The following is a 15,892-nucleotide window of genomic DNA, read 5'->3' on the forward strand; positions in this document are numbered from 1 at the left end:
ATTCCAGCTGCATTTAGTGCAGTTATGGCCCGGGGGTAGAAACTGTTCTTGAGTCTATTTGTGCGGGTTCGCATGGCTCTGAAACGTCTGCCGGAAGGCAGCCAATCGAAGTGGCTGTTGCCGGGGTGGGATGGGTCCTTGAGTATGTTGGCTGCCTTCTTTAGGCAGCAGGAGTTGTACAGTTCTTCCAGGGAGGGGAGGAGGCACCCGATGATTTTTTGGGGCGAAATATGCTTTTTAAAGCATAGTGTACGATAATCCCTCATTTCAAATCATATCAAATCAAATCAACTTTATTTATAAAGCACATTTAAAATTTACCACAGGGGTAGCCAAAGTGCTGTACAATGGGCAGGTTAAAAGATAATACGAGAACCGAGCAAACAATACAACACAACACAAACAAAACATGATAAAAAATAAATAAATAAAACATAAAAACAGGTTCACAGCAGGTGTGTAATGGGGCACCATTGCAGGATAGATATCACTCAGTGTTAAAAGCCAAGGAATAAAAGTATGTTTTTAAGAGAGATTTAAAAACAGGAAGCGAGGAGGCTTGTCTAATACTCAGAGGTAGGTCGTTCCAGAGCTTGGGAGCAGCAGCGGCGAAAGATCTGTCACCTCTAAGCTTCAGCCTTGTGTCAGCGACCGTCAGTAGCAGCTGATCGGCTGATCTTAGGGATCGGGTGGGACAGTAAGGCTGAAGGAAGTCGGAGAGATATGTTGGCGCGAGGTTGTTTAGACATTTAAAAACAAATAGAAGGAGTTTAAAATTGATTCAATAACGCACAGGGAGCCAGTGCTCACGTCTATAGTAAAAGGTTCCGGGCTTGGACGTGTTGGAGTTATTTGTTATAAAATCCAATCTTTCAAAAGATAGAGTAGAAAAAAACTGTTTACTAGCTTCTAAATACCATTTTTAACTAAACGAGAGCCCTCTAGACATGAAATAATACCGCTACACTCATTTTATTCAATATGGTATCTGCCTGATGCTGATATTGAACATTGGTTTGCTCTCATCTTGTGGCCAATACAACTGTATAGTGTTGTCCCGATACCAATATTTCGGTACCAAAATGTATTGCAACACTTTGATACCTTTTAAAATAAAAGGGACCACAAACAACGTCAGTATTGGCTTTATTTGAACAGAAAATTTTATGGTACATTAAACATACATTTCTTATTTTACTCAAAGATCAATTTTACAACAGAAATACTACAAAGCATACATTAGTCATACTTAAATACCTTGTGTCTTTAGGGACGTATTTCCTGAGGTTTTATATATATATTTTTTTTAAATGACAAAAGATTTTTGAAAATAAAAAAACATCGATGTAATCGTAGTATTGACTTTATACAGTTCTTGTACTTAGTTGTTACTGTTGCAGTTAATACTTGAATAGATCAACCCATTTTTATGCATGTTTATCTATTCCTCATACACAGCTAAAACACTGTGGAGGGACGTTACCGCTGGTCAGCTAGCTAGCGAGGACCCTACAGTGCATTGATAAAGCTTTTGTTCTCTTGTCGCTGTTAAATTTGCAGGGCATTAACATGCATTATCAAGATATAACACTAGTATTAAAAGCTCTATCGTCAGAAAATGTATATCATTTATTTCAGGGGTCACCAACCTTTTTGAAACCAAGAGCTACTTTTTGGGTACTGATTAATGCAAAGGGCTACCAGTTTGATACACACTTAAATACATTTCCAGAAATAGCCAATTTGCTCAATTTACCTTTCATAAATGAATATATATATATATATATATATATATATATATATATATATATGAAAAAATAGGTATTTCTGTCTCTCGTTCTGTCGTACATTTTCTTTCCTTTTACGGAAGGTTTTTTGTACAGAATAAATGATGGAAAAACACTTAATTGAATGGTTTAAAAGAGGAGAAAACAGGGAAAAAAATTAACATTTAAGTTTGAAACATAAATATCTTCAATTTCAAATCTTTAAAATTCAAAATTCAACCGAAAAAAAGAAGAGAAAAACTAGCTAATTCGAATTTTTTTTTTTTAAATTACAAAAATTATTTATGGAACATCATTAGTAATTTTTCCTGATTAAGATTAATTTTAAAATTTTGATGACATGTTTTAAATAGGTTAAAATCCAATCTGCATTTTGTTAGAATATATAACAAATTGGACCAAGCTATATTTCTAACAATATTTCTAACAATATTTCTTCTAGATTTTCCAGAACAAAAATTTTAAAAGAAATTCAAAAGACTTTGAAATAAGATTTAAATTTGATTCTAAAGATTTTCTAGATTTGCCACAATATTTTTTGAGAATTTTAATCATAATAAGTTTGAAGAAATATTTCACAAATATTCTTCGTCGAAAAAATAGAAGCTAAAATGTGAAGTGAAGTGAATTATATTTATATAGCGCTTTTCTCTAGTGACTCAAAGCGCTTTACATAGTGAAACCCAATATCTAAGTTACATTTAAACCAGTGTGGGTGGCACTGGGAGCAGGTGGGTAAAGTGTCTTGCCCAAGGACACAAGGGCAGTGACTAGGATGGCGGAAGCGGGAATCGAACCTGCAACCCTCAAGTTGCTGGAGCGGCCACTCTACCAACCGAGCTATACCTATAATAATGAAGAATTAAATTAAAATGTATTTATTATTCTTTACAATAAAAAAATAAATTTACTTGAACATTGATTTAAATTGTCAGGAAAGAAGAGGAAGGAATTTAAAAGGTAAAAAGGTACATGTGTTTAAAAATCCTAAAATCATTTTTAAGGTTGTATTTTTTCTCTAAAATTGTCTTTCTGGGAGTTATAAGAAGCAAAGTAAAAAAAAAAAAAGAATTTATTCAAACAAGTGAAGACCAAGTCTTCTAAATATTATCTTGGATTTTCAAATTCTATTTGAGTTTTGTCACTCTTAGAATTAAAAATGTCGAGCAAAGCGAGACCAGCTTGCTAGTAAATAAAAAATAAAAAAATAAATAAATAGAGGCAGCTCACTGGTAAGTGCTGCTATTTGAGCTATTTTTAGAACAGGCCAGCAGGCTACCCTCTGGTCTTCATGGGCTACCTGGTGCCCGTGTTGGTGGCCCCTGATTTATATCGTCTGTATCGCCCAACGCAACACGGCTTGCAGGGCGGCGCTTCAATGTTTATAGCTTCACCTTTATCGTTATTTTCAAAGCTCAAATACATCCATTCTTGCTCTTTTGTCTCCATACTGTTTCCACTTGTAAGTGCTCTCTCTGTGTGTGTTGACTCACATGCTCCTCGGCTCATTTTATGCCATTTACAAAAAATTATGGGCATGAAAAATAAATTACAAAGACATTATAGCGCCTGTTTTTTTAATTATTTATTAGTAGGGCAGTGCTTTATTAGCCCTAATATACTTACAACCCTACTACTGTAGTTTTGGTATTGCTAGTTAGTATAGCCATTTTTATGCATAAAATAATGCTTGTTTTATGCTTTTCTATCTGACAGGAGCACTTTTCTGTTCTTCAGCAACTACTACAAAAATACAAATGAAAGCTCTTCTAAGTGACAGGAGCGCTGTTTAAATATATCACAGAAAGGATGCTTACATAGTTAGGCTGGTATGCGGTGATGTCATGAATCTGACCTTTGACCCCAACACATAAAAACAAGAATAAGCTGCTTAAACATGTCCTATAGCTCAAACTGCTCATGCTTAGGCACTATTTTTCATGACTACAGGACAACACTTTTTAAAGACATGGTAGCTATCTGACACCTTATCTGATATAACATTGCTTTTGTACTTGTGTCTTAACAAGAAAAACAGGATGAGTGGGTCAGACATTTTTTGTATGTAAAAAAAAAAACAATCACAACAAAACCCTAAAATCATGCCACAAAGTGAAAATCAGAGGGTTAACTTGGTTTTGCTGTGTCTTTAACTTAGAAAAAAAAGAAATGCAACAGATTTTTTTGCACCATCTTGTGTTGTTGTCTTTTGTATTAAAATTAAGTTTTTATTCTATGTATTTTTTTATGGTGGTTAACTTATTTTTATATGTGTATGACAAGTCAGAATGTAAAAACGAATGAGAAGATGACACTTAATAAAAGTCGAACACGTTTAAAAAAAATCACATTCACATTTGAAAGACTATTAAAGTAAAAGTCCTAGTATTAACAGTGGTTAACTTATTTTTACACATCTATATGTACCAACCGAAGTTCGTCGGTACTACCAACGAACAACCCATTTAAAATCAATAAGTACCACATCGCGATACTTTTGTTGCCTGTGATGTAATTTCCGTCTGCATATTTATTAGCGGATGCAGCCTATAGTTAATGTCGTAATTTTCCATACCCACAAGAGCAGGAAAAAGGCACTTAAAAAGTACAGTAAAGCTGCACTTTTAGCTCAATACTAATATACATTGGATATGCCATAAACATGCAACTGATTAGCATTGGCGATTTTACATGCCAATTTCAACACCATTAAATTTGGTATTTAAAACTATAATTAAGTTACAATCAAAGAGCATGTGTGTAATATGTACACTATTTACAATACAAACCCTCTGTAGGTCTCAACAAAATACAAGACTTGTACATTCAACTTAATTGCCTAGAGGTTAGAGTGTCCGCCCTGAGATCGGTAGGTTGTGAGTTCAAACCCCAGCCGAGTCATACCAAAGACTATAAAAATGGGAGCACTCACTTGGCACTCAGCATCAAGGGTTGGAATTGGGGGTTACATCACCAAAATTGATTCCTGGGCGTGGTACCGCTGCTGCCCACTGCTCCTCACCTCCCAGGGAGTGAACAAGGGGATGGGTCAAAAGCAGAGGACAAATTTCACCAAACCTAGTGTGTGTGTAACAATCAATGGTACTTTAACATAACTTAATTGCAAAGACTACTTCATGACTACGACAACTCACTAAGAACAAACTAAAATTAAAGCTAGGAGAAGTGTTGAATGGGCCCTCGCCCTTTTGCACCTTAAGGTTCACGCTTGCGATGACGTCCCACCCATACTTGCCAACCTCATTGGGGGGGGAGTATAATTCACCAACTCGAGTATTTCATATATATATTGGGGGGAAGTATAATTCACCAACTCGAGTATTTCATATATATATATATATATATATATATATATATATATATATATATATATATATATATATGTTTGAAATACTTGACTTTCAACAAATTCTAACTATATATATTTATTTTATTATATATATAAATAAAATAAATAGTTGAATTTCAGACGGCGCCTATCAAATACACAGTAATAAAAACACAGTTGTTCTACTAACTGTACTGTGCTTGCTGGTTACTAAAAAAAAATACAACAACACTTACCTTTCACTATTTGAGTAACCTTTGTTCTGCCATTTGCGTACTGATGAGAGTCACTTGCCGTCAGGTGCACAACACCACGTAAATCTTTGCCCAATCAAAAAGCAACCCCATAATGCTATAGCCAACATTCACCAGGAGATGGCAACAGACAACATAGAATCCCTTAATTACAGACGGCGTCGCCATGGCTGTAACTTACTCGTTCTTCTGCTTCGTCTCCTTGTGTGCAGTTTTTTATCAAAATCCGTAGATGTTGTGACGTGATTGGGCAGGCAAGCTGTTTATACAACAGGAAAGCGGACGTGAAAACAGGCTGTCGCCTATCCTGGAGCTGGAGGGGGCGTGAATTTCGGGAGATTTTCTGGAGATAATTTCATCCGGGAAGTTTTCGGGAGAGGCGCTAAATTTCGGGAGTCTCCCGGAAAATCCGGGAGGGATGGCAAGTATGGTCCCACCCTACACCCTGACCCACCCTTAAAAATTTCAGGAAAATTGGCGCATCTGTGAGAAAGTTATAAATGTTATATTTTTCCCCCACTAGGGGACAACGTTGGCACCACTGCAGCAATGTAGTTGCATCCCACCCACCATCAAAAATTAAAGGAAAATCGGAGAATGTGGAAGGAATTTATTACTGTTATAGTTTTTCACCACAAGACGGCGATAATGGCGCCAAAATAGTCATGCAGTTGTGTCCCACCCAACACCCCGACCCACCGCCTAAAATTTCAGGAAGATCGGAGCAAGTGTAAGGAAACTATTACTGTTAGAATTTTTCAGCACAAGGGGACGATAAAGGCACCACAGTACTTATGCAGTTGTTCGATCCAACACCCCCACCCATCATCAAAAATTTCACGAAAATTGGGGCATGTCGAAGGAAGTTATGACTTATAATTTTCCACCACAAGGTGGTGATACTGGCACCACTGCAGTATGACCCCTGTTTTGGAAGACGAAAACCAAGGGACGGCGTGGCGCAGTGGAAGAGTGGCCGTGCGCAACCCGAGCGTCCCTGGTTCAATTCCCACCTAGTACCAACCTCGTCACGTCCGTTGTGTCCTGAGCAAGACACTTCACCCTTGCTCCTGGTGGGTGCTGGTTGGCGCCTTGCATGGCAGCTCCCTCCATCAGTGTGTGAATGGGTAAATGTGGAAGTAGTGTCAAAGCGCTTTGAGTACCTTGAAGGTAGAAAAGCGCTATACAAGTACAACCCATTTATCATTTATTTATTTATAAGATGGCCGACTTCTTGCTTGTGTTTAGGTATGGTTTCCTTAGATTTTAATGCACGTCCCGTCTCGATAGACATCTCCTGCGATACTCGTGTTGATATGTGAAACTAGTAGGAAGAGCTAAATTTTTTTATAACTTTAAAGGCGGCACTAGAGAGCCAATTTTGAAATGTTATTTTTGGGACTCGAAAAATATAAATATTTCGCCCTAGGTGACACCAGGCGCTTGCAAAATGTGGGGAAATTTCGTGCCATGTCAAAGGGCCTCAAAAATGCGTCCAATTGTATAGAATTAAAAACACAGCACTCTTAATTGGGCCCTTGCGGGGCTTGCTCCGCTGTTTAGGCCCTAATTAATTGTATTTACTTGCAAATGAGACTCCGAAGTGTAGAACAAGATACAACCACTGGAGAGCACAGTTATCATTATCAGCTCAGAGTTAAATATTAACTTAAAATGTATTTTCCAATGAACACATACTAGTATCTTACGGTATGTATGTATGTAATATAACATTGCTAGTACTTGTATCGACTGCAGAAAGGGCCTCCATGTCGTAGCCTGTATTATTAAAGTTTGGAGTTGAGTGTCTTTGCGTCTGAAAATCGACAGGGGTTAGCTTATTTTTACACTTGCAGTGTGTCAACATGTGACTTGATGGCGACAGCTTGACTCTGGAACAGATCCATCCATCCATTTTCTATCGCTTATTCCCTTTGAGGTCGCTGGTGCCTATCTCAGCTACAATCGGGCTGAAGGCGGGGTTACACCCCGGACAAGTCGCCACCTCATCGCACGGCCAACACATATAGACTGACAACATTCTCACACACTAGGGCCAATTGTTAGTGTTGCCAATCAACCTATCCCCAGGTGCATGTCTTTGGAGGTGGGAGGAAGCCGGAGAACCCGGAGGGAACCCATCCACCCATTTTATACCGCTTATTCCCTTTGAGGTCGCGCGGGGCGCTGGTGTCTATCTCAACTTCCCTGTTGGATTTAAATGATTATCAATAAAACACATTCTTTGTATTGTTTAGTCCATTATTAGGAAAGGATCATGTTAAGTAGATGGATTAGACACACATAGGAAGTGTAGATTAGTGTGTGTGTGTGTGTTAGATTAGAATATAGCACACAGATGTGTCCATTAAAAGGACCTGCAAGTGATTACTTACAAGGTTGGGACATTTTATAGACAATGTTTTCATTAGGTGTGTCCATTTTGGGTGGGGTTTGAAGTTCCTCCAAGTTTGGAGTGAACTTGTTTGGCCTGACTTAAAACCTTTTAATTTAATTCCAAATGGACCGTAAACGAGGTTGGAGTTTTGCAGCAGATTCTGGAAATAGATGACCTACAGCTGCTGGGAATTCATTAATTTTTTCACCTCATTAAGACTGCTAATTTCATTTTACTTCCCCCACCCCGCATCCCCCATTTTCAGTTGAGACACCTTTTGAAACAATGAGTCAAATGTTTTGCCTGGCAAGAAAAAAAGGATAATTGAAGCACCATGCAGTGACTACTTCCAACCATCCAGCAGCAACCAGCTATATTTTACTAAGACAAAAACCATCTTATTAACTTGCTTTAAATGTGAACACAAGAGAGAGGAAGGGTTTCAGACAGGAAAACCGGTGTTCATCAGACATTCACATGTTGCACTTCCCTGAGGCATTTTCTCCTCATCAGCTGTTTATTGAAATAAATATAAAAAAAACATTGGAATTAATTTGTTTTAATAAAAATAAACTTGAATTAAATCATTGTCTTCATTTATATCAATTTAATCCACATTTACTAATGTAGTTCTTTAATGATTTAACAGCGCCTCTACTGGTTGAACCGAGCAGTGCATTCTATTTTGACTCAAGACATGATCAAACAATTCCGCATAATAAATCCATTATTAAGGACATATTGATCGATTACTGTGACAGTATTGAACATCAGTTGATGGACCAGATGTATTTTTATTTTTTTTAAGAATATTTGCCTTTTATTTTCCCACAGTACTGATAAGTTTACCATTCGTCAATTAAATGGATAGATTATTAAAGGGGAACTGCACTTATTTCTAGAATTTTGCCTCTCATTCACAATCATCATGAGAGACAAAAACTTATTTTTTTTTAAGATTAAAAAAAAAATCTTGTCTCATAATCATTGTAAACAAAAGGCAACCCCCCCACCCCAAAAAAAATTGCAGCTCCTTATTGAGCAATACATTATATGGACAATTGCGTATTTCAGAGTAAAGAAAAGGCTTAATTGTTACTTTACAGCAGGGACAAAATAAAAACACCCATTTTAACACATAAGGTCATTATTTTTTACACATTTATGATGGACACCTGAGGCCACTAAATCTGAATATCCCAGCGTTGAGAATATATGGGGCCCAAGTCAAGGACAAGAAGCAGACTTACCACAAAGTAAAATTTAATAAAACTCTATAATACATCAGTGAGCATACTTTCCAGTTCCTGACACTTGCTGCAAATTGTTAATCTTGTATTTTTTCTTTCATTAAGTAGCAGCTTGGCCAGCCCGTTTTTAGTTGAGCCAACATGAAGATTAACTGGATACAAAAAATGGAATACAGTGTTATCAAACATGTGTGGACTGTAAAGATTGCGAGCCCTCACACAGCCAAATGTCATTGAATGTATAACTACAACAGATAATGTACACAATTATCGCCCTGATTACAACTAGGAATAAAAATGTATGTGCCTGCCCCCCCTGCCCTCACCCAGCCCAGGTGAAAAGTAGCGTTAAAAAAAAAACAAAAAAATTCATTAAAAATCACGTAATTAAACAAACAAACAGATGGCTCAGAATTATATAATCAACATTATTAATGTGCACAACACATCAGAGCAGTGAAGGATCGCTGGGATTGTTCATGGATCTCACACATGCGTGTGGGCACACACGCATGCAAGCAATTAAACACAGACCTTTTCGCTCTATCCCACGCACACAAACAAAGTAGCAGGACTCAATGAAACCATAAAGCAAACCATAAAGACGACTTCTTCATGTTGGCGATGGGACTAGGATGCGACGGAACCACGACGAGTGCAGAGCTGGTAGAGGACCGTGAGGAAGCCATTAGGTGTGGGAAAAGAGGAGGTGAGAGAGGTTCCTCATGCCTCCACTCCCTCCAGCTCAGGGGGAAGAGGGGATTTCGGGTGCTTGCTCTCGAAATGCTGCTTGAAGGTTTTAGGGTCAGGCATCTGGGACTGACAAAGAGAACCACAGCCACTTTTGAATTAATTTAAGTAGAGGATTTGTAATAATTTATCAGAATTGAGCAACAATATCGGAAACGCTAAGGAAAGACTTTACATTTTAATAAGTTTGGTGCGATTCTTCAACGATGGTGTAAATTGTCAAATTAATTGCGATTAGAGATGTTATTTAAAATTAAAAGTGTGTGACGGATAAAATCTATTGTTACTTCTGGTGGACGTTGTGACGTCCTAATCTCTTCAGCGGTCCTTGGAACGCACCGTAAAAATCACCTCGGTCTCATAATCCCAGTAAAGAATGATCACTCTATCCTAAGAGAGCACAGCTTGTAGGTTTGATGTGCACAATTAAATTGCTTAGTTGCTCAGACAGGAATGTGTTTGTATAAGCTTATATTGGGGTATGTTGTTTCCATCCATCCATTTTCTACCGCTCATTCCCTTCGGGGTCGCGTGGGGCGCTGGAGCCTCAGTTACAAGCGGGCGGAAAGCGGCGTACACCCTGGACAAGTCACCACCTCATCACAGGGCCAACACAGATAGACAGAAAGCATTCACACACTAGGGCCAATTTAGTGTTGAAAATTAACCTATCCCCAGGTGCATGTCTTTGGAGGTGGGAGAAAGCCAGAGTACCCGGAGGGAATCCACGCAGTCACAGGGAAGACATGCAAACTCCACACAGAAAGATCCCGAGCGCAGGATCAAACCCAGGACCTTCGTATTGTGAGGCAGACGCACTAACCGCTCTTTCACCGTGCTGCCTGGGGTATGTGGTTTCTTAAAGGGGAAATATGTTAATGTATTTTGTTTTACTGTTAGCATTTAAGCTAGCACCAGTCAGTACGTGAGTTTATCAAAGTGCAGTTATCAGTCAAAGTTTTTCGATCATTTTGTAAAAACTGTAATACTAACCTTTGGGAGGTTTATCTAGGGCTGAGCAATATGGCTGAAAACTACCACAATATAGCTTTGTTTTTTTAATATTAATCGATATCGGTAATTAATATTTTTATGACCTATGACGAAGAGAAAAATATAATACATGTTAACATTTTTTCATTCAAATGCAACCTTCCTCTTGATTATAACCTATTCCGACAGAAAGTAAATGAAATATCAATACAAGCATGGAAAACAATCAGTCAATGTAAACAAAATTCGAAAACTACAAACACTTAACAATAACCAAAAAATAAGGGATATGTAAGAAATGCCTAAATAAGTGTAACAAGGTGCAAAGTGTGAACATGTAAAATTAGAGAAACCTGAGAAGAACAAGCATTTGCAGGTTTAGTGCCATTAAGTAACATTAAGCAGTAAATATTATTCAAATATTATAATATTATAAGACCATATTATTATTTTCTAAAATAGCACCTTTTTTATACTGTATTATTTTAGTAACACAGTCCTGCACTTTAGCTCCTACATGTTTCCATACATCCAAATAGGGAACGGACATGTGTTGATAAGAAAAGATGAGCGCGGTGAAGGACGAGAATCCGTTCAAAAACTGCCATACTGAAGAGGTGACTTTTTCTGTTTTATCCACAAATTTTTCGCTCTCTGAAGCATTCATTTTTAATTTATTTCACCCTGTACAAAAAATTTACAGCAAGATTGTGCAACTATTATTGATGGTTGATATTGTTACGCGATTGGCTGTTTTGGGTGTCCCTTCCATTTCATGTACACTTCCTGTTTGACTGGCTTACCAGACCGCAAGTGGCTTTGGTCAGGCAACCAACCAAGCTTTATACTTTTTCGACCCAAAAAATATATATTTATCGAAAGTTTTATCAATCGCATTTTGTAATGATACTCTTACAGGACTATTGCGATAAATATATATATTTTTATCGGCCCAGCCCTACATTTATTGTTACATTCCTAATGCAAATACATCACATTATTTCAGTAAATAAAACAGACTGCATCTGTTCAAGTCTGTTAAATACAAAAAGTTACTTTATAAAGCTACTTTTTGTTGCGGGCTACTTCAGCTTTTTAGGTTAGATTAAAAGACAGATTGAATAATTACAAATCCTAATAAATTTCTTATTTTTTGAATCGCTTGACAGCACTTGTGAATATGTCGACGTTGCGTAGCTTGCATTAAAAAAATATGGCCCCAAAACGAGAAAAAGATGCCACTACAATTTCTTTGTAAATCTAACTAATTGCCAAATGCCAATCAATGCTTTTCAATGCTGATCACTAAAAATGTATCTCCTGTTGACAGACGCGGCTAGTGCCACCAATTACTGCTAACTGTATTTGTACACCGTGTAGATTGGTATTTGACTCGGCAGCATAAAATCCTGATGAGAACACCTCTCTCTACATGCCACACAAGTGGAGTTTAAAAACTGTCTGTCTACACACAAATGCATACACTTGCTGTCATGCACATTTTGTCCAATCAGAAGCCTGAACAAATTAGTAATAGCTGACTTGGTGGCACTACACCTCCTATTATGTTTATTTTGATATACTAGACATACAATGACATGTACATTATCTTTAAAACAAGCCTGCACGTATACAGAATCCTGGGAATATTATTAAAGAGCGAATGCACGCCTGTGCTGCTGAAACCCAACACTCATAGAATTATAACATGTTCAGCAACATAGTAATGTATTACTTGTGAAGTAAAGTGTACATTATTTCTAAAATCAGCACGCACTAACGAGCCAAGGAAACCATTTTGCATGTTAAGTGTCTATTTGAAGCACACGGATGTGTGCCGCTGCGAGACTCTCAAGGAATTATAAAGCATTTAATCATCGATATAGTACATGTACAATGAAGTGTATATTGTCTTTAACATCAGTACAAACTACAAGGACGCTACATTGTTTTTTTTTTAGTTGCTTGGTCGCTTTTTACGCGCGAGCACGGTCGCGCCCGTTTCCATCTACAAAAATGGAAGAAAGACACATAAGTTAACTTCATGATTTGTCGTCAAACAAGGACTAAAAACATAACATAATGTTGCAACTTTCTTATGACAAGGAGCAAAAAGTCTTGTTTGTCAAAGTTGTCCCATCAGGTGGAGGTTCCACAGCGATCGTATTGTATATTCAAGACTTTCTGAAGCACTTTAAATCGCTTCAAAATGTTTGTCAGTCATATGTTTACTTACCCTGTGCCCAACTGCGGTTTTCAGTCTCGTGTGGGCTGGCGACACCGCTTGCCAACGTTATCTTTAAGTGTTTCGGCTGGCAAAGTCTTTGTTGCACAATTTGCATTAAATTCTGTAGGTGGTTTTGTTTAATAAATTGACTTTTCTAAGCATCCTGTGTTACAAGAACAAGGTGCTTGGAAACATTCTGAGTGCAGAAATAGGACAGTGTGCTAAAATGTGGTTCTTGCTCAAGACTGGAACACACAAAGATGATCTATATTTTAGGAGATGTCTTATCTGTCACAGACCCACACGAATGTGATTTAAAGGAGTGGGCGTATCGCTACAAAAGACTGATACTAGCGTGGTGGGATCACAACTTGTGTCACAGTTTCTCTTTTATACATCAAATTACTCAATTTTCCTCAGAGTTCATGGGACTGCAGTCAGTCTCTTCTAGTCTGTCAGAGCAAATGGCGTTATTTTTTACAAATATCTGTGTGTCATGTTAGTTAATTCAGTGATTTTGTTTACATTTTAAAATTGATATTTTGTTGCATTATTTTTTTGATATTTTGCAATAGTGCCTTTATTCAAAAGACGTTGTGTAGTATTACTGAAAATTGATCGTTTATATTCTATTATATTGTTTTAAATTGTTGTACTTAGTTGTACAAAGTTTACATTTGTTTCCTGTCATCTCTTAATCAACGATCAAAACGGGCGATCAGTTTTGGCGATATTAGACCTGTATTTACTTATTATTGGATGAATACCATAATTCACAGCATCACCCTGTTGGCCATCTTTGGTTGTTAGGAGAAAATGGGAATAAAAACAAAATTGATTGGCCTTGTGTGTGTCTCCATGTGTGGATCCTGCTTTAGAGACCTCACCTTGCACACATCGCAGGTGAAGACGAGCGCCGCCTTGGCTGCAGTCTTCTGATCGTGACCCTTGCCCTTTTTCTTAATCTCAGCCTGCTTCTTGGCGTTTTTCTGTTGCGACTGGATCTTCTGGTGTCCACGGGCCATCCTGGACGAGTCTGGGACAAAGAAATACCAGGGCAGGGTCGTGATGCTTTCAAATGGACAGTGGAACCTGCTTGTTGCATGGCTGACTGACGCCAACATATATGCAACATATATGGTGCTTTTGTTGACCAGAGAGGAGAGTCTGTAGACATCTTGTTCGTTGGTTGACCTTTTTGATTACCTTGGTTGCCATTTTATCACAGGAAAGATTAGCCTCTAGAATGGAACCTAGGTAGGTGACCTCCTCTTTCCTGGTGATAACAATGTCACCCACTTTTAGTGTTGTGTTTATAAACAACTATAGTCCAACTAGTTAGCGGGTGATATGCAATGTTGTTTAGCATTTAGCCACACTCCTCCGAGCTAACACCAAATGATGGTCGATAGCCGCGAGTTATCCAAAAACGTTTGAATATAAGTAACAGCAAGTCGTCAAACTTTTGACTAGTTAGATGTGACTTTGGTCAATGTTTACATTAAACAACAATATTGCAGCAGGTGAACATCTGTAGTAGCGTGGATTAGCATTTCATGCTAGCAGTCAGTGTTAGCTAACCCTCTGATGTGCCTGTTCAGATTACAACTTCCATGTTTTTAGCCCACCTCGTACGCCACCGTATATTGTAGCGTAATGAAATGTCAAAAAGACAACTTACCTCCTAAACGTAACGACAATAAAAAAACGAGTAGTTTCCACGAAGCTCCAAAAAACGTAACAGCTGCTTAAAATCTCACTGTCTACGTCACTGTTAGGTTTAAAGACTGTCGTGAACAGAAGCACGTCTGTATTTTAGTATACATACTAATTATGTATGAAAGTGAAATAAAATATTTATTCGTGAGCAGCATCAGCTTTCTTTAAAAAATAAAAATTCAAATAAAACATTTTCCTGGCTAATATATTTAAAAATATTGCTAGAACTTTGTGCTTTATGTTTATACATGGATTTCCGAGCAAACCTTTAAGTAGCCATATGAATCGGATGAAGTTGGCAACGTTGCCCCCAAGCGGCAAAAAGAGGCCAGTACATATTTCCCCAGTTAAACATTTAAAATACCATCCAGCCAGCCATTCATTTTTTAGCGCTTGTCCCGTTCGGTGTTGCAGGGGGTGCTGGAGCCTATCTCAGATGCATTCGGTCGGTAGGCAGCGTACACCCTGGACAAGTCGCCATCTCATCACAGGGCCAAAACAGATAGACAATCAACATTTACACTCACGTTCACACACTAGGGACCATTTAGTGTTGTCAATCAACCAACGTTGAAAATTGTTTGATTGTAAATCACTATAAAAACCCCTTGTAAACAGTGTTTTATCATTTTTATGTATTAATACTAGTGTAATTCCTCCAGCTATCGCTAGAGGGCCAACGGCTACAGTGAACAGAATGTAAAACTTAATTGCTATTGTTATAAAACAACAAAGCTTTTTGGGCTTGGGGGACAACGAGAGAGAGGTCACAAGTGAACCACACACTATAAAGATATAATACAGGGATAAAATAATTCTTAATTGGAAAATGTTGCATAATAGTTGCCACAAAACTGGGAGTTGTTTCACATCCCTGTTAGATACAAAAAATGTAATTATACCTAATATAGCTTTCATGGGCTAACAAAGTAAGTAATCGTGTCATGGAGAAACCTTATCGTTGTGAGAAAAGTATGTCCTCATCCCCCTCCTGTCTTTTTTTTTCTGCCCCTATCATAAGAAAAGGAGACAAGCCTTTTGTGAATGGGAGAAGTGTGAGAGGAAGCAGGGTGGCGGTGGTAACATCTCTCCAGAGAGAAGAGGATGCGATTATTCTTTCAGAAGAAGAAGAAAAATGCATTGCTCAAGTCGCCCCCCCAATGCA

The 15,892-nt window shown here is 37.9% G+C and overlaps 1 protein-coding gene across 1 annotated transcript; it reads right to left on the bottom strand.

Moving 5' to 3' along the window:
• Window positions 1-9,034: 9,034 nt before the first annotated feature.
• Window positions 9,035-14,856, bottom strand: znf706 (zinc finger protein 706). Its single transcript, XM_061908593.1, has 3 exons — window positions 14,690-14,856; window positions 13,896-14,044; window positions 9,035-9,857 (listed from the first exon to the last, which is right to left on the bottom strand). The coding sequence occupies exons 2-3, from the start codon at window positions 14,031-14,033 to the stop codon at window positions 9,762-9,764; spliced, it is 234 nt and encodes a 77-aa protein (XP_061764577.1). The 5' UTR covers window positions 14,034-14,044; window positions 14,690-14,856; the 3' UTR covers window positions 9,035-9,761.
• Between the last annotated feature and the right edge of the window lie 1,036 nt (window positions 14,857-15,892).

This window comes from Nerophis ophidion, linkage group LG08, assembly GCF_033978795.1.
Source record: "Nerophis ophidion isolate RoL-2023_Sa linkage group LG08, RoL_Noph_v1.0, whole genome shotgun sequence".
Taxonomy (NCBI): Eukaryota; Metazoa; Chordata; class Actinopteri; order Syngnathiformes; family Syngnathidae; genus Nerophis; species Nerophis ophidion.